The following is a 20,187-nucleotide window of genomic DNA, read 5'->3' as shown; positions in this document are numbered from 1 at the left end:
TTCTCGTATCCCAAGCTGTCTGTTTCCTTGTCCTGCTCTACGTGGACGGTTCTTATAGGCGTGCTGTCTCTTTTGAATAGGAAGCCACCTGACTTGCACTCCTCCATAGGTGGCTGTTGGGGTGCCCCTGCGGGCAACATTGATTCCCCTCCCACCCTAGTCACTTCACATACTTCCCGTAACCTGGCCAATTCAGTGTGTTCACACTAGCTGTACCTCTAGGTCTCTCGTGCTCACCAGTGTGAGCAGTAACCTCTGAAGGTGAGACATATGGTGGGGGTGGGGCTGTGCTGGGTGTGGCCTCCATAGTGCCTGCCGACACATATGTCGGGTTGGTATACCCTTCTGCTGGGTGGGTTGTTAGTGGGTATAATCCCCTTTTTAGTCTCCCCTTTCTTCTCACCCTCCCCTGCGCCTGTCTCCTTGTTACTGTCCGGCGTCACCCCTTCTCCCTTCGAATCCTCTGTTTCTTCGAACATTTTCGAGGTTTAATACTTCCCTCCTATTTTGTAACGGCCTCCCCTTATATTTTGCTGTCAGGAAAGTAGACGTATGTTCCAGTGCACATTGGTGAAAGGATCCTTGCTCTGGCCAGGAATGGGGCATCCCTCCCTTTAATCTCAGTCACCCATTGGTTGAGGTACAAGGGCAACGCCTCACATATATGGTTGAAGGGCATATCTGTTCCCATGGTCGCGTCTGGCATGTGTCTTGTGTTGAGGCTACGCCTAGTCTATTGCGCCACAGTCAACACAGAAAATGGTTCAACACGTTTAAAGCAAATACAGTTCAGTCTTGTCTTTAGTACATGTCAATACTGTCAATGAGCTCACAGACAAATCATTAGTTCACTTTTCCCCCTAACAAAACTATTCCCCAATAGAGCTTCTTCGCACACCCACTACACACACTCCTAATGCGCCGCCCACACACGTGAACCACTGGGCATCCTACTTACACTTTAAAGTACACCAACAAAACAAACTAAAAAAACAAGCTAAAACAACAACCACTACTTTTCCCGAGCTCTGTAATTATACAAAGCTCCTATATTTCACCTCATTTTTCTCCCACACTGGTCACGTCAGTGCATCTGGCGCCACCCTCTGCCCTTACTCCGGGGGAGCTCCTGTATTCCTTTTTCCTTATCCTTAATATCCTAAAAAAGTTAATCGAAAATGTCCAGAAAAATCAACACAAACCAAAACACACTCTCAATTTCATTCACTGCGTGTTCACTGTATTCACACTGTTCCACACACCCAACCCTACTTTATTAACCCTTGCAGGCTATACTCAGTGTTCACGTTCTCCCGAAAGCCTCTGTTCACAGGGATCCACAGCAGCCCTGCACCTCTTCTTCGGGCTGCACCCCGCTCCAACGAGAAGGCGGGATTCTGCAAAGACGGCACCCACAAGGCTACTTAGCATACACGTTTTGGACTGGTCACCGTAGGTGGGCACGGCCCTTTCGGAGAGGCCACCTGGATACCTCTGCAGGTACGGGGTGATGGAATCACGCCGCAAGGGTCACCAAATGAAGGCCAGTCCCTTTTTACTAGGGGTGTACCGAATAGTGAAATTACTATTCGGCCGAAGCCGAATAGTGAGACGAATAGTTGGTTTTTTAAATACATTGTCCAGCACATGAGAAATACTGCTTCGCAAGACAGTAAAGAACATGTGAATGCATGCAGCATGGATGCACACATTCAGATGCTCTTTTCAACCCCATTTGAGCATTTGCACAAATAAGCAGGCATTTCTACACATTTCAATTTGCTTCCTAAATTCACATTGACATGCATGTAAATGTGTAAAAATGGAAACGCATTCCCCTTAGTCTGTATGGACCATTTTTGCCGCTGTTGTGTAGTTCTTTAGTGTAAGAGCAGAGGTTTCAAATGCAGCAGGTTTGCGGTAGTATGTTAGCATAGGTGCAGCAGGTTTGCATCAAGGTAGCATGTTAGTTTAGGTGCAGCAGGTTTGCAACAGTGTTGCAAGTTGGCCTAGGTATAGCAGAATGGCATCAGTGCAGCAGAGTTGTGTCAGTGTAGCATGTTAGCTTAGGTGCAGCAATGTTGTGTCAGTGATGCGGGTTAGTGTAGGTATAGCGGAATGGCGTCAGTGCAGCATGTTAGCTTAGGTGCTGCAGGGTTGCATCAGTGCAGCATGTTAGCTTAGGTACAGCAGGGTTGCATTAGTGCAGCATGTTACCTTAGGTGTAGCAGCAGGTTTGTGTCCATTTAGCGGGTTCGCAGGTGCCTTATGTCGTCTTGAAGAGCCCTCCCACAGCAGTCCCCAGCAGGAGGCAGGATTGCTGAGCGAAGAAGACCCAGGGGATGTCCTGCAGGGAGTTCTGGGTCAGAGATACTCACTAGGTGTACTCACTAGGGAGACTGCATACTCGTCAAAGAACGAAATCTGAAACACTGAAGCTCTTCCAGCAACTTCAATTGACCCAGAGGGCAGTGGTCTTCAAACTATGGGGCTGGCCCCCCTATAGGGGCACAAACGATGGCTAGGGGGGGCGTGCAATTTTTTAAATCTGGATTACAGTGACTGTTTTAATAGAGAATGTAAGCATGTATAGCTTGTGGGGGGCCCGGAAACAAGATTGTTACTCCAGGGAGTGAAGGTTCCACATCAAAATGTGCGAACACCACTGCCATAGTGCATCCCACCCCCAGACCCCTGTTATGCCTTACCTTAAAATGAGGTGCAGGGGCACAAGCAAATAATGCCAGTAGACATCGGTGCTAAAAGAGGCGAACGCCAAAGCCCACCCGCAGGTCGGCGTGGGCCATGTGGTGTTTCTGATGTGAGAGACTACTAAATCCATTAGATTATTGGGACATATCCCCACAAAGCATTAAAAGGAAATCCTAGAGGAAGAGCCTTTACGGCGGGGGCGCATTTCCATCCTGCGCCGTCTGGTTTCTGGGATAGCAGTTCTGTTATTTGGCTTTGAAGGCAGAAGGCGGCTGGGTAAAGGCGCGGGTTCCGTCCTCCGGGAAGAGGCTTGGGCGGCAGCCGGGTTCAGGCTCTCCTGGTGGAGTCCGCGCCGGCGAGGGGTGCAGACGGATGGGTGAAAGCTCTGGCCGGAGCAGGAGGACGGGCTGATCCCCGGTTCGGCTGACAGAGGGGTGTGGGCTGGGGAGGAGTCTCGCGGCACAGGGCCGCACCGATGCAGAAGCAGAGGGCGCCGCATGCACACTGAATGCGGGGACACACGCTGCGGGCACCCTCTTCCTTCGCAGTAATTTTCTCGGACTTTGACGTTGCGCTGTGGGTTCATGGTTGGTCTCCGGCCTCTGGCTCCTTGCGCTGTTGCCAGGGTTTCCTGTGGGGGTACCCAGAGGAGTTGCAAGGAATGCAGGCTGGCTTTGGGGCAGCCAGGGGAGCTGCAGTGATCCAGGGGCTGCCAAAACCTGCCTGAGACGGGGCTTCGCAGCCACAGCACGGTAAATCAAAAAGGGACCACTAGACGCTCTTGGGACGGCTTTGCTCACCCCCACTGTACGTGTTTCTCCAGTGGGTTGTTTTTCTTTCTGCACCTAGTACAGCGCAGAAGCTGCAAAGCTTGCGAACTTCTCAGCTAAACGCAGGACCGTTCTCCAGAGATGACCTTTCGGAATGTCTCTATGGCTACTGCTGCTTTCCCACTGTTCTTTCTAGGATTGGCTATCTTCTTTCACACTGAGAGAAGATTGCTAATCATACAAAGAGGACTTTAAAAAAAAATATATATATATTTTTATTTTTTATAACTTTGGCTTCGAGTAAGTGTTCCAGGAACCTTCGGCCGAAGCCGAATAGGTGGTTTTCAGCCGAAATTCGGCCGATACTTACTAGAAGCCGAAGTTCGGTACACCCCTACTTTTTACGCACACTCCAGAGTGATTACAACGCTCTAGGGAAATAAGCCACGAGATAGCTTTGCAAGGATAACGAGGTTTAATATCACAGAATACAAATATCAGCTGGACTCTGCTGCATGAGAACGTTTTGCTCCACAAGACATGACAGTACATTATAAGGGCCCAGCTCCTCACAGATGACATCACGTATAGGGTCTAAGTTTGCACTTTTCATTGGGCGGGCAGTAAATATAATCCTGCTCCATATCGGATACCAGGCTACAATGGGTTGGTTCTTCCACAGTCTGTCCGGTTCCACGTGGGTCAGATGGGCTCATCTTGTAGTCTGGTGAAGGTCGGTCGCTCATAAAATACAGTATTGCTTCTAAACTATCATGCTGAGCCTACTTACTAAATCACTGTGGCATGCAACTGAGCGGCACTGGGAGTGGTACCAGGGGGAAGAGAGGATGAAATACAGTCACACTGACCCACGCATTCTGGGCTTCGTTGATACCGCACCTCTCGCACTCAAGGTCTCCACCTGGGTTTGAGCTTTAATTTATCCCTCCCTGTACCTTGTGTTACAAAGGATGTATTTTATGCTGGGGAGGGCGGGGGGGGGTGAAATAGTTGCGCATGCTTAGATCTTTTATGGACACTTGATTTGTGCTAGGACAGGGGGTTGCTCGCTTATCATGGAATGCAGGGGTGTGAGGGTCGGGTCAGTTGTGTGGGATAGTCTTTGGGCTGCCTGGGTGGGGGTTAGAGGCCTGCTGACAGCTTGGTGGTGATGTTATATCGCACATAACACACATGGGGCCCCATTTCATGGAGATCCTCCTCATCATCAAACAATCAAATAATGCATATTGCGCAGTTGTCTAGAGCCTAGTTCTTAAGTTATCTGTATGTTTTGGACACAGGATTACTGGGTGCAAACAGTGTGTATTCATCAATCACAGAAAAGGTGTGAACTTGTAGCTGAGCCATTAAATTTCTTAAACAATGGCATCCATACATGACCCATAGTTAGAGGAAACATCTGTATGGAGACTGGAGTTCCTGGCTCTTGGAGCTCTCTTTTCTCGAACATGTCCGAAGAACTTAAAGGCTTTAGAATAAATTCTCTGCCTACAGGCGGCGTGGAAACCTTGCTCAGAAAATGCCCAGAAGTCAGTGAGATGAAGAATAAAGTAAGGCTGATCCATAGTAGGAGAAAATAAACTGCCAGCATTTTATACCACCATTTTAGAAAGTCTGTCCAAAATAATTCTTTCATTACTTTAGCAACTACAAAGGTTTTCTGTTTCCACATTGGCAGACTTGCAGTACTTTCCTGAATTTCCCTGTACCTTGTGTTACAAAGGATGTATTTTATGCTGGGGAGGGCGGGGGGGGGGTGAAATAGTTGCGCATGCTTAGATCTTTTATGGACACTTGATTTGTGCTAGGACAGGGGGTTGCTCGCTTATCATGGAATGCAGGGGTGTGAGGGTCGGGTCAGTTGTGTGGGATAGTCTTTGGGCTGCCTGGGTGGGGGTTAGAGGCCTGCTGACAGCTTGGTGGTGATGTTATATCGCACATAACACACATGGGGCCCCATTTCATGGAGATCCTCCTCATCATCAAACAATCAAATAATGCATATTGCGCAGTTGTCTAGAGCCTAGTTCTTAAGTTATCTGTATGTTTTGGACACAGGATTACTGGGTGCAAACAGTGTGTATTCATCAATCACAGAAAAGGTGTGAACTTGTAGCTGAGCCATTAAATTTCTTAAACAATGGCATCCATACATGACCCATAGTTAGAGGAAACATCTGTATGGAGACTGGAGTTCCTGGCTCTTGGAGCTCTCTTTTCTCGAACATGTCCGAAGAACTTAAAGGCTTTAGAATAAATTCTCTGCCTACAGGCGGTGTGGAAACCTTGCTCAGAAAATGCCCAGAAGTCAGTGAGATGAAGAATAAAGTAAGGCTGATCCATAGTAGGAGAAAATAAACTGCCAGCATTTTATACCACCATTTTAGAAAGTCTGTCCAAAATAATTCTTTCATTACTTTAGCGTTTCCACATTGGCAGACTTGCAGTACTTTCCTGAATTGTGGACGTGTAGTCAAGATTGGCATATTCTTCCTCATCTTGAACTCCTATCGGCATCATTTGACAGATCTCCATCTCTTTATCTTCCCTGGGCTCCTCGCTTGGAAGAGGATGATTGTGTGGGAACATTGCAGTAACCATCTGGCACAGGATTTAGGTGATCCACCGAAACTTGCCTGGTACCTATTTTAGGTGGTAGTGCGAGTAGGACAGCAGTTCTGGAACCTTTCAATCTGATTACTTGCACTGCTGGTCTGTAAAACGGGCCAAACAGAGTCTTATCATAGATCTTTTCCAGGACCCAATCTCCATCTTTGAGGGTGTTCTCAGGACTAGCCTCAGCAGCTTCCACCTGGAGGGATTACCTCAGCAGCGTTGTCACCAGCAGTTGTTCGTGCCTGGAGAGGGGGCTGGGAAGAGTATGCAGATTAGGCATATACATCTTATCCCAAACAAGAGTTCAAATGGAGTTTTACCGTTGCATAGAGACTGGAGTAGTAAATTATTTAAACTCCTGATCACTAATGGCACATGGTCTAACCAGTTACCTCCCAGTGACAAAATGCATTTAGTCAGGCTCACTTTTATGGTCTGGTTCGCACTCTCCACAATTCTATCGTTTAGCTCGTAAAGGATTGGAAAAGTGCAACTCTGTTCCCCATGCTTCCAATGCCGCCTTCAGAGCCCGCCCCGAAAAAGCCGGACCCTTATCAGCATGGAACGTTTTAGTTGCGGTCATCACTACTACACCCCTAAGTGCCTGTAGCACTGATTTGCAGTCTTTCTTTTGAGGAATCATCCAAGTAAACCTAGTGCAAGAATCCACTATTACTAGAATGTACTTGTTCTTACTTATTGCTGATAGTGGGCCTAAATGATTCATATATTGGCTCTCAAAGGGCGAGGTTGCCTTTCTCAAAGGTGGTCCACAGTTGTCTTTAACCATGTGTCACAGTTTGCTATACATATTTTCATCTGCTGTCGTAGCCCTGGACACCAGTAACAGTCGAGGAGCAGCTGTGCAGTTGCACTCCCCACAAAATGGGCAGATGCAAGTCCAGCGTGTGTGGCTGCAATAATCATTTCACTGTCTGCTCTATTAGGGGTTAATCTTCGAATAGGATCCTCTTTTTTTCATAGGAATGGTGACTTGCTTTGTTATTTTCAATGTCATAAACATAATTACTGGGGAAACATTTTGGCCTAGGTACAATACCTAAACAAGCCTCTTTTATTTCCTCATCCATTGTAGTCGCTGAGCGAGTTATGGCTGCTATTGTTTCTATCACTTTGTGCTCTTTGGCATAATTATCTTCCAATGCATTGCCAGTGCTATGAATGTGCCCTTTGGTATGTGCTCTTGTGTGCATTGCCCATAGCAAAGGGCATGTCTGTTTAAGATCCCAAACCTGCTTCCAGAGTTGCCTGGAAGCAATAGTGTATGCCTAATGTCTCTGAAGTCATTCTGCATCCACCAATGCAAATCAGTGCTATGAGCCCTAACAATGTAATCTGAATCTGAGACTACTAAAGTGGGTTTCCCTGAATCTGCTTGGCGCAATGCAAGTAGTAATCCATGCAATTCAGCAGTCTGTGCAGACATTCCTCCCAGATGCTTTGTGGCAATATCAGTGTGTATAAATGCTTCTTCATGTGTGAAGTGTCCTACGACTACTGCGCATGCGGCAGCGCGCTTGGACCGTGTCACTGCCAATGGCCATTCCAAATAATCATCTGAACAGAAGTCAGAATGTTCTCCTCAGGTGCACATTTTAACTCAGGTGTGGAATATACATGCGACTTATATGCAATTGGTTTAGTCTCCCCTAGATTGTACACTGTGTATGTGAACACCTTATCTCCCACCACCAAGTTTATTTCTAAGTCTTCATCTGTATTTCTGTCCTGCAAATTCGGTTTTAGCAAAGCATACAATGGCTTCACTAGCTCAGCAAAATTAGAGCCCTAGGATCTGCCAAAATTCAACAATCCTAGAATAGCCTGTAACTGCCTAAGCGTGGTAGGTGGTCGTATCCTGGCACACTTGTCAAGATAATCTGCTGACAAACCTCTACCCTCATCTGAAAGAGTGAATCCTAGAAAGGTAACCTCACAATGAGCTATTCTTGATTTTTTTAAAAAAAAGTTAATCGGGTATCCTTTTGCAGCTAATGTGTGAATGCCTCTACTTGTTGCAAGTGTTCACTGAGATTCTCATTGGTGATGTAAATATCATCTACATACTGCCAACAATTAGAAATGTCTGCAAGTAAGCTCTGTATTGTACTTGAGAACGTGCTATGTGCGTTGTTATACCCCCTCCATTATTCTAGCGAACTGGACATGTCCCCTTAAATGTGAATGCAGTGTATTTCTGGCTGTCTACACGTCAGGGTTGTGTGAAATACCCATTACCTAGATAAGGGTTTGTTTGATATTTACATCTTTGTAAGTAGGGCTAACAATCCAGAACTGTGTTGGTTCTGGAATGCTTCTGTCTTGCTATGTTCATTCAAAATTCACAAACCCACAATAAAACGGTAAGTACCATCAGGTTTTAACACTGGGAGCACTGGACTATTATGTGGGCTAGCTTGCTTTAAATTCACCTTCTGGTCCATTAGCTGGTCTACTATGGTTTGCATATGGGCAACTGCCTGTGGCTTAACTGGATACTGCCTTTGTGGCGGGGTGGTTTCAGTACTGGAATCGCATGCGCTGGACATTCCTTATCATGCCCTACATGATTTTTAAACGGCTGCACTGCTGCCAGTGCTGACCAGTTCCTTGCATATTTTTGCATTAGTTCCCCACTCACTTCGCTTGAAAAAGCAGGCCTTACCACTTCCTCACCTCTGGGTGCTTGTCGTACATAGAATGGTGGCCAGTCTTGAAATGCTAACAGTCCTTTATATTGGATGTGTAGCTGTGGCCAAAACAGTGCCTCAATATTTTTGGGGTGTTCGTCTTCCAGCTGAATTATTACAAAATACACTTCATTATATGGTAATGTCTGCCCAGTGGATGTAGTGATCTGTGCATTCATGTGTGCCCTTGTGTGCTCCAATAGTGCCTTGTGGCTGCATTCAAATATGGAAATGTCAGACCCGTAGTCTAATATATTGATCCAATCCATGTGTCGCTTAGTCTTGGCAACAAAGCGATTGAGTACGTGGACTCTGCATTCTGTGAAACCTGTAGGGCTGCCTTGTGTTTTTTCTCAACCTTCACTTCCTTCCCCTCAGCCTTAGAACGATCTGGTGTCCTTGCCTGTGGAAAGGAGACAGACCCTTATCAGTGTATTTTTGCGGACTCTTCATGTGTCTCCTATCTCTAAAATCATAGTAGGTAGATCTGAAATGGGACTGTCCCCCAGGCTTGCCCCATGATAGTCTACCTCTGTGGTTGCCTTGCCACTGCGTGGCCTGCCTATCCTGTAGCTTTCTCATTTTTAGGCCTGTGCTCATAATATTTTTCTTCCTCTATTGGCGACAATTGTCGCCTCTCTGTCCTTTGCTGCCCTTTTTACCATGGAACGATCCTCGCCCTTTCGAGGGCCTCCCTTATCTGGCTTAACATCTTTGTTAACCTTTTTCTTTGTCTCTGCAGGTCTCTCCTAGGTGCTCCCTGCCTAGCGATTGATAAGTGGATGTCACTATGTCCCCAAATTGCTCCCTTTTTTTTTGTTTTTTCAATTGGGACAATTTCCTATGGACTTCTAACCTTGCAAGATCTCTTTTCAATAAGAGTAGAATTATGCTCTCAACCATTTGATAAATATTAGATGCTATGGACAGGCCTCAATGCTGGGCTGCGGCTTGTGTTCCCATAATGTCTGCTAGTATTGGTGTTAGTGATGTGATGGACGGCGTGCCTATCAGCTGTAAATAAAACAGCTTGCTAAAGGCGGTGTGCAGCCAGATGGGAGGAACATGGCTAGTGCCCTATGTCTGTGCTGGGGGGGGGTAACTTGGGGGTAGGCTGCTTGCAATTGCCCTATTTTCTCTGAATACCACTTGGGTATGTCTTCATTTCTGGACGGACAAGATCCCGATATAATTCTCAATGTCTGTAGTTGTACCCCACCTGCATCCAGCTGTCTTTGAGGTTGTTGAGCAGGTGCTATACCTTGCTGAGCTGCATATTGTAGCGCAATGTTGTGCAATATCAAAATGAGTGGCTAGCAATTGGTAGTCAGTTTGCAGATATGGGCCTCCACGGTTTGGATGAAACCCGGCCAAGAATTCTAGTGACAGATTGGTGTGGCTTACGGCCCATGCCTTGCACTTGTTTGTGGGTAAACTGGATTACCTCCAAACCAGTTGACATGATTTGTATGTGTTAAAGCCAATTCAGGAAACTGGTATGGGCGATACTGGATGGTGTCTAAGTCTCCCCTCACCAGGATATTTTCATATAATTGGCTGGTGTCTTTAAGTAAGTAAACAGCGATTCTGCTGGCAATCCACCAAGTTGCGGTACTGCGACTGTAAAGTTGGTATTCACTGCCTAACAGTGCGCTGATCGAAGCCAATTTATATAGCGCCATTCTACAATGGATGGGAATATTGATTTCCTGGTGAACCATCTTCTGTACTCACTCTAACCTCTTATTTAAAAAAGCTTTTTAGAAAATAAATGTTGCCCTGTCCTTTTACTGGGACATGAAGTTATTTAATTATTAGTAATGCTCTGGTCATCTCTAAGACGTTGCATCTATTACGGGTGCCACCTGACTTGATTGCCTGTTGGTCAAGCTTGATTTCTGACCTCTTCCCTCCACCTTAGTTGGCTGTGGAAAGTGGACATGAAATCAGAAGTCATATTTATGATAATGGGTGCCCCAGGAGTTTGGCCTAGTTCTGGGACAGTCTTCCTGAGTGTTCGCACCCCTTAGCATAATTAACAAAAATACAGCCAGGATATTTTGTGAAGTTCTTTTGGACTCTGAGAGACAACATTCTCAAGCACTACTCAGAAATATGAAGCCGACACTGAGGATAGCAGGTTAATGTATTGTTAATATTGCAGCTATCTCCTACAAGCTGTAATTTGCATTGTAAACGCTATAACAAAAGCAACTATGACATAGCACTTTACCATATATATGAGAAGAACTGCAGTCTAAGCTAAGAGCATGATTTACATTAATAGAGAAAAGAACAAGTAATCATTCTAGTTTAGCAACTGTGAGTGACATGGGATTTCTGTTATGTTGATCTATGCTATGGTGTAACATACCAATGTGTAACATACCAAACGCCTTTAGTCTCAACCTGCACACAGCAAGACTTCCACATTTAACTCATGCATTAGGGCAAGCTGTGCTGCATACGGATCAACCACGGCTTCTTGTCAGTTGGGCCTGCATCTTCCTCTGCTGTGGGACCTGCGATGCTCAATCTCTTGCCAGCACCCAGTGCTTGAGTTCTGCTGATTGCGTTTCCTTTCCTCTGCCCATTTAGATCACCTTTTATATGTGAAAAGGGATCAGACTTGAGCGTCATATCATGCCATATTGGAGCTTATTACCTAGCGCTTAAGAGCGTTCCTTTGCTTTGCTTACACATACTACATTCCTATGTGGAAACGTAAGAAAATGGGTGCTGTCGGTGACCACTGGTTGTCTCCCTTAGAGTGACTGGGCTTCTACTCGCGGAACGAGCAAAGCGTGTCATTTGCTCCTACACAACTTCAAACTCTTATTATAGTAACTGAGCTTCTGAAGAGGTAAAGAGCGACACTTGCTTTCACAAACTTAACTGTGTGCATGTATTAGGTGTCTATTGGTGTCTTTTCAGATCTAACTGGTGTAAAAAAAGAAAGGCATCTCTTGAACTCGCTATGTGCTGTTTAAGACGGGAAGCTGCCACTTGTGGTTAGGTTTCTTCTGCTGGAAAGTTCAAACTACCATTTCCTGTTCCTCGCCTTTCACTACAGCCCACCAGCAGGTTATGCGTGTGTTCTTCGCTAGTCACACGTTCCTTTTTATTAAAGGAACCTAGATTATCTGAAGCAATGTGTCTATGCTTGTTTCTTGAAAGCAGCTCCTGCATTATATGTAAATGATTGCTTTCTGCTCAACAAACATTTGTAGTTTCTTACTATTGTGTTGCTAAAAAGTCACCTGATCTGAGCCAAATTGTCTTTTCAGGCTCTTACTTAACACCCTGTAACGTATGCATGTAACCCCTAAAGATGTATAGTGCTGTGTTCCTTCCTGAAGCTAGAATCTCATTGAATATCGAACATGCGATCAACAGGGCATCAGTAGAATCTGTTGTACGGCATTTGTTGGTAGTTGCCTTTGGGCTCTTCAGAAATGTCTGCTCACAGTGCCATCTGTCCCATAACACCAGTTTCCTGAGTTTGTTTTCAAGGAATACATTTTTCATTAGCACCTTATTGAGAAACCTATAATTGAAATCCGAAATAACAAAAAACGTTCCGAAAGACATTGTGAGTGCGTTCAGAGGCCATTTCTGTACCTCCTGTGTTGTGTTTTTCGATGAATGGCCGTTCCTAATGTTATATTTGTAAGTCGTGTAGTCTAGTAGCGAAACGGGCAGCAGCTCTGAGAGGAACACACGTGCACACCTAAATCGAAAGCTAAGCTGCCAATGACTCAGAAGACTAACCAAAAGAAAACCTCCTTACCTGCCTGATCTGATTTTGCCAATTTTTGGGAAATGGAGCTGACCATCAAAAAGTATTTCTCGGAGACAGTCACCTACCAATAGGGCTGACTGTCTGCCCTGCAGCCATCTTTCCTCTATTGCTTGAAGTTCTTCAGGATCCCAGGGAATTCTTCTGCACTGGCATTGAGGCACCGTAGCTAAGGTTCTACATTACAAGGTGTGCAGAGTGCACATGCCACTGTGCTATAGACGAAGTACAATACAGCTGCTCTATAAACGTATCCATGTAATTGTTCTGACGTTCTGAAGTACCAAAGAGGCTAATGAGCTAGCAAACTATGGCTAAGGATTAAGCCTCTCTTGGAACCTGCGAATTTGTAGCAGCCGAGAGGTGGCTCTGTATTAACACTGCTGTGATATGTGTATGAAATGTGCTTGTGGGTTTGGTGCCTTTAGTATGTTATAATTGGATATGATTTCAAGACACTATGGGCCTCATTACGACCCTGGCGCTAATGGGTTAACGGCACCGTAAAAGGCTGCAGCGCCTTTAACCCATTAGCGCCTAATTACGAGGTCCCTTTGCGGGACCCGACCTTAACGGCCGGTCTAGACCAGCCGTTAAAGTAGGGACCCGCAAAGGGACCTTCGCGGTAAGTATGGTCCCTTTGCGGTACCGTACTTGGCGCCTTCGCCATTCCCATTATGCCCTATGGGGCAAAAATGGGAATGGGGAAGGGCCATGGGGAAATGGGGAAATACTGCCCCGCCATGCTTGGAATGGGGCGGTATTTCCCCATTTCACCATGGCGGACACGTTAAGATACCGGCACCAACTATGTTTGGAAATTATATATATTGATGAATTCAATATTTGTAATAAAAGTGTAAAGTTTTGTGAACTAAAACACAAATAAAAAAAAACAATAATAATTGCGTTATTCCAAGACCAGTGGTTTGCATTTTATACTGGGCAATAGAAACCACGCTCTCATGCTAAGAAAACCGGACTGGCTTCAGCTCATCTGCGATTTTCTATTTTTTTTCTTTTCAAGGCGGGGGGCTTTGAATCATTATAACGGTGTAATTTCAAATGCAGTTCCTTATGCGGCCTTTCACCCACTAGGCTGTACATTGTATGAAGGATCCCAGCCTCTCCCCTATGCACATCTCTTCTCCTAATTTCCGCACCTTTTAGTTGTGATAACTGCTCTGAACGATATTTTTAGCAGTGTGCTTTAAGGTGTCAAAGTTAATTCACAGTGACTTTTAATTATTCGTGCATTCTTTCTCTTTCCACCCTAGTGAGAATGCTTTTTGCTATTCCAGTTGGTGTACTTCTGCGTTCTGTCTTGCTAATTAAGTATAGATAGCAAAATACCGTACTTGACCTGCACACTCCTTCTGTTAGTCTTCTTTGCACATATTCCCGTTCTGTTTGCAGATACGGAACCCCTCCGCGACCTTTACCATTTGAGCAGCAACACAGCCATGAAGCATTATCAAGCGGCGATTCGTCCTCTGGGGGCGTGACAAGTCAAGAGAGCACCATGGAGAGACAGAAACCCGGTAAGCGCTTCATTTATAAACCACATTGCCAAAAGGTTTTTGAAAGCGTTTTCGATCTCATCCACCAACATTTCTGGGCATCTTAAACACATCTGTTCCATAGCCTAAGTTCTATATATTGTGTAAAGAGCACTTTGTATCATTTGCTGCTGATATTGGTGGAATTTTAACATTGTGGCTTTAGGTTCTTCGTTTAATAAATGAGCATGAATGTATGTCAGCATATTGCTTTTGCCAGTTCATTTTTCCATACCTATCCATTTTGGAAATTAAATAAACACTGTACAATATAGCTTTCCGCAGCCTCTGTGCATCCATTCTGCGTTGTTTCACTAAATTTAAACCAAATCGATTAACGGAATACGTTTGCTAGAAACATGATGCCTGTGAAGGCTCTATAAAGTAACTGGGAAGTAAAGCTGGAAAGTGCCCCTGCGTACTCAATTTTTATCCATTAAAACTTTACTTGCACGGTATTATAGGCCCATATTGTGAGGAAAATCGGGGTTCGAAATTCAGGGTGCTATTTAGCTCCTGCCTGTAGCCTAGAAGAGCCTGGTCAGCTTGAAAGCAACAGCTACCTACCAGGAGCTACTTTTGGCTCCCCAGGCCAACAGATGCCGAACAAACACAACTATCTGAATTTAACTGTGTTCCTTTGGGACAATCTAAAAACAAACATTGAAACATTCATACACCATTTGAGGTATAAATAATGGACAAAATGATAAGTTTGTATCTTATGTGGAAGTTAGATTTGTGGAATGCAATGTACTAGCTCCTCGTTCCCCATTGGTAGCTCCTGGTCACTGGCTGATGCTGGATACCCAGGAGCTTCTTTAAGCTCCTGCTTATCCAATCTTAATTTCGAGCCCTGGAAAATAGAATGCAAAGTAGAGTTACCTGAAAAGCCAGGAATCCTCGGAAGTGCAATACATGACATGAGCACTTACGACCTATGTGGAAAGGATGTTTGTTGTTTCCAGGTATGAATATCAATTGCGTTTGTATTTGGGATTTAGTGAGTATCCACGTGCTTTGTTATTAAAAACAAAATCCCAAGACATGTCTGAAGATATTTGATGTTGGTTGGAGGTTTACTCTATCTTTGCACCCAAGTTTGGTCAAGGGAAGTGGCAATGATCAAGCCCAAGCCACCCTTTTCTTCACTTTGATAGGGGAGGTGAATGCTGGCTCTTAAAGCACTGGCTCTAGTTGAAGATTGTCCTGTATGAAAAGGGCATTAATAAAAGGCCTACAAAGCCCTATGACATTGCTCCTTTTGGGCCAAAACAAGCTGCTTGGTGTAATTCGGCAAAGACTTCCACCTCAGACTCAAGGTTTAATAAAGCTCCACAAGAGCCGTTTTCAGGAAATGTATTTGCCAATTCGATTGTGGTAGCACTATACCCATTGGTATGACATTAAGTGGGCGTTGGATGCCCTTTCCATGAGTTAAAATCCCTCTTTCTGAGCTCTCAAAGGTATCCAGACACCCTTTTCTCTCACATGCGTTTTGTGTATGTTGCTTACTTTTTGATTGTATTTGTCGGAGAAATATGGATGGTGGTAGGAATGTATAAAATGTGCACTCTACATCAACACAATGAATGGCGGTAGGGATGTACAATGTAGACTCACTACGCAGAGAATACTTAAAATAATTAGCATAAACAAAATGGACACACTGTCCTAAAAATTGATGATAGGATATACAAAATGGACACGCTCCATGGAGAAAATGGATGGTGATAGGCGGCTGTTTACTGGCGTGGTGGAGGAGAGCAAGGTGGAGAGGTGGGATTGAGTGCCTCATGTGTACATTTGCATGTATTGCGGATAAGAATGGGGCTGTGGCATGGTGTGGTGGTCGGGGGAGATTTTTCATGAGACGTCAATTTCAATAAGATGATGCGACCAGTCATCTGGAGAGATGTACGAGATGTTGATGGTGGTGAGTATCCAGTTTAGTATACATCCTTTGGCATCTGTGCATGAGGTGACAAGCTGGGTGAAGTTAATATCCTGAAGGGCCTGTAGAAGTGAGGCTTCTTTAGTATCTACTAGATCATTGAATCCCAGGTTGACGTCGCCTAATATGATTTTGTGGCTGTCTTCAAGAGGGGGATGGCCAACTCAGGGGAACTGATGGAGTTGGGTTGCCATTAGAGAAGAACGATGATGTACGTGGTTTGTGGGTTGATTGTGATTTTAAGTAGTAGTGTTTTGTAGTCTGGCATGTGAGGTCGGTGGGTAGGAATGCTTCTGATGAGAAGGAAGGAGTTTGCAAATGGGTGACCCCACCTCCTACGGTGTTAGTACGATCTTCCCTGAAGATGGAGTAGTTGAGAGGGATGGCTATGAGCCAGGATTCGGAGATGGCAAGCAGGTCTCAGCGGAGGTCAATAATGAGATTGTGGATCTCAATGGCATGTGTTGCATGTGAGTGTCCATTGATGACAGCGCAGTTGTTTTAGTGGATGGTAATGGTGGAGGCTTATCAATGGGCAGAATGCGCGTGTTGGGCAGGGATGGAGGGCGGTGCGAGAGGTGACCCTGGTATTTCTGTACTGTTCTACAATGTGGCATGAGAGGTCGGTCACGGATGTTGATTTAGCTTGGGTTATGGAGAAGAGTTTGTCACCGTTTCGATCCTAGGCAGGGGTGCCATCAGATAGTTGCTGCATGGCTTTGTGTGAGGTATTGGCATTCAGGAGTGCTTGGGAGCAGTGCTGAGATGTCCATGTGGTGGAGGCTGCACTGTTGGTCACTAGATCCGGATAGCGTGATGTGACCGAGCAGAGGAGTTTGGAATAAAGGTGTGGGTAGGCCGAAGATGGGTGTGTAGTGTGGGAAGTATGAGATTGAGGAGAAATACGACATGCTGAGTGCTGTAGGGCATAGAGCATGCCTGTATTGCATGGGTCTGGGACGGTGTTGGGTTGACATGACAGGAGGCAGCAATATGGTTGAGGGTGGAAGTGGGTACAGTGAGGCATCCAAAGAGGTGATGGTTCAAGGCTACCTGGGTTACTTCAGCATAGTGGCGCTGAGCTGCTCAGCAAGTAGCTCAGGACCTGCAAGGTCGAGAGAGTACAGATTGAGCAGTGCGGGAGGCAATAGTGGGGAGGGTGCAGGCAGGTGGAGAGGCAGAGTTTTAGGGGCGAATTGGGTCACAGGCCTGGAAGGGGGGGGGGTCCTGCTTGATGTGAGAAGATTGCTCGGAACCCCATCCAAGGTTGTTCATAGTTGCGTTAGGATGTTTCAGTGTGGAAAGGAACAGTGTGTTTTGGCAGTCATTAACGTGGACAGCTGGGTGAAGCAGCGTCTTGCAAGAGGCAATGTGTGCAATACCTTGTGTCTTATGGAACTGGGCAGGGAGACCCAGACTCACAGCTCTGTGACTTTGGCGAGCGGTTCCAATGAAAGTTTGCAGACCGGTGCTGCATCAATAGGGCATGGTGCACTAATGTAGGCCTGTGCGCCGGCCATGACCGAACAGAACCAGACAGAGGTTGCATGCCTTAGTGTTGGGCCTTTGTGTGGTACCGGCTTCGCCTGCGAGCTCCCCGGGTCTGTTTAAGTATGCAGTTGTTGGCCAATACGCAGGGAGTGCAGGAGGGCCATTAGGCAGGCATCCTATGCATGGTGCTGGCCTCATTATGGCGGCGGACATGTTTGGTCGTGAAAAACGCCTAGATTTGGGGCTTACCTGTACATCCGCAGCAATTAAATGTGGAAGTTCCAAATCCGAATCGTGAATCCCAACACGGCTTAACTGAAACTGCAGCATCAATCACAGCCACACAGAGACTGGGAGCTCTGGTTTAAGCTGGGTCCAATCCTTGACTTTCTTCCTGAGATAAGCGGGATGATGCGCTTACACCTCTGGATATCGCTGACACAGGATCCCGCCAGATGGGTAACGGGGCAGCTGCTTAATTTAAGACTACCACCTTCTGACCGGAGGTCCAATCCAAGGTCATTGACATGCCGTTTGACGGAATAGATCTATTTGGAAAGAAAGTGGATGAAACCCTGCAGGCCATCAAGGCTGATACTGAAACGGCTTGTTCCTTAGGAGTACTCTACAACAACAGCACCAGTCCTTTCACTTAGGAAAATCAAGTTTTTCAAGGACTTTGAGGGATTCTAGAAACCCCACTCCCCCCTATCATCAACCGCAGACATCCCACACAGGCACGGCCCTAGAGGGTTACAAGGAAAGATCACAAGCTTATCAAGGAAACCAGCGACAATGCAGCGTTTCATCCAGACACCAAGTACCAAAACAGACCTGCCCCGGCTCTGGGCCCAACCCGCCACTTCGACACCCCAGTGGGAGGGCGGCTTATCAACTTTGTTGTGAAGTTGAAATCCATCACCACTGACAAATAGGTGTTGTCCATCATTCAACACGGCTATACCCTGGAGTTCAGATGCCTCTCCCATCAGTTCCTCCCGTTCCAACGGCAGAAAAACACCTTATACTCCTCCTACAAGAGGTACATTACCTCCTCAAGAAAGGGGAATCGAGTTGGACCAGCGCACCTGCGGGACACTGGAGTATACTCCAGAGACTTTCTGGTAAAGAAAGTTAGGAGGCTGAAGACTCAACAAGTTTCTAAAGTCTCCAACTTTTTGCATGGGGACGCTCCAGCACATCTTGAGCCACCTGAGAAGTTTTTTCTCTCTTCTCTGGACCTAGGGAATGTCCCATAGCCTCATCTGTTGGTGGCACAGACTGTTCCTCCGATTCAAGGCTGCAGGAAAACACTTATCAATTCAAGGCCTTGCCCTTCGGAGTAAAGGTGTTCACCAAATGTTATTAATCCCTACCTGTAAAATTCCAACTCTCACCCGCTACTTCCCACATCTTACTACTTATTTATAGACCCCATGGCTACAGCAAAAACTTTGCAGACACACTCAGTGAAGCTCTGTCAACTACCTTCAACCAACATCCAGCACTCACCATACTAAGTGACTTCAACATTTGGTTTGACTCACCTTCAAACCTCTGACCCGCGCTCTCACAGATAACTTGGAAGCTTTCAATCTGACACAAAGCATTTGTCTACCACCCACACTGCAGGCCACACACTCAATGTGGTTTTCAATGCAACAAACATCATATCCACCCTGCCTCCACTGCCCCCTAACATGGACAGATCACTCAGTAATCTTCTTCTCTATACCATCTCCACCACTGACCCCATCCCAAGGACAGGCCCACCACCACCAACCTCTGCCCCATCCCATACCCCACTCTGGAGTAAAGTCGTTATCGCCCCGGATCTAGCCAATTTCCTCCTCAACTCACTCCCAGTACTCTCCCTCCATGAAGCCCCCTCCCATCGTATTAATATTCGATCACTGGCTCTCCAGCTCCCTCAAACCCCTCACTCTGACAAAACGGACCCCTCAAAGATCAGGCCCCACACCAAAATTGTACACCACCCACCTCAAATGTCTGAAAACTCTCAAGCACTGTCTATGAGCAGACCGGTAGAACCAGCCCAAACCCTCCAAACAAACCCCCCTTCCCCCCACCCCACCCGGCAAGACTATCAAGAGCCAACAGATCAGAAACCATAATATCCCAAAAAGCATTCTATGGCAACAGAATCCTGAACCCTCACAGCCCAAGCAAGGAATTGCACAGAATCATCTCTGAATAAGAATGGACAGGTTGCTCAACCCCTGCTCCACTTAACTCCCAATCCTATGCTATGCCTTCTCTGAACATTTTCACAACATCGCTATCAACAGACAAATGTCCATCATCTCTAAAATAGCAACAATGCCCCCCCCCACTCTCTATCCCAACTCCCTCCCAATGCAAACCGTCACCTCTTTCTCCCCGATCTCACACCAGGAGTTCCTCTCATACCTAGCATAAAGCCGCCCATCAGGATCCCTTGAGGACCGTTGGCCAACGACTCTCCTCAACATCCTAACATCAACCTGCGCAGGCATACAGTGCACGCTCAATCCACAACCAATCCCTCACA

General features: G+C 46.1%; 1 protein-coding gene across 5 annotated transcripts in view; it reads left to right on the top strand.

Moving 5' to 3' along the window:
* The window catches only part of SIPA1L3 (signal induced proliferation associated 1 like 3), a 1,632,279-nt gene that overhangs the window by 1,189,592 nt on the left and 422,500 nt on the right, over nucleotides 1-20,187 (top strand). For all 5 annotated transcript variants that reach the window (XM_069644476.1, XM_069644475.1, XM_069644474.1 and 2 more), the window contains one exon: nucleotides 14,049-14,173. In XM_069644476.1, the coding sequence (XP_069500577.1) occupies nucleotides 14,049-14,173 (125 nt within the window). The remainder of the gene's footprint in view (nucleotides 1-14,048; nucleotides 14,174-20,187) is intronic.

The sequence above is a fragment of the Ambystoma mexicanum genome, chromosome 2p (genome assembly GCF_040938575.1).
Source record: "Ambystoma mexicanum isolate Mex_15411 chromosome 2p, UKY_AmexF1_1, whole genome shotgun sequence".
NCBI classification, from domain to species: domain Eukaryota; kingdom Metazoa; phylum Chordata; class Amphibia; order Caudata; family Ambystomatidae; genus Ambystoma; species Ambystoma mexicanum.
The sequence above is the reverse complement of the archived record's forward strand: the minus strand, read 5'-3'. Positions and strand labels throughout refer to the sequence as shown.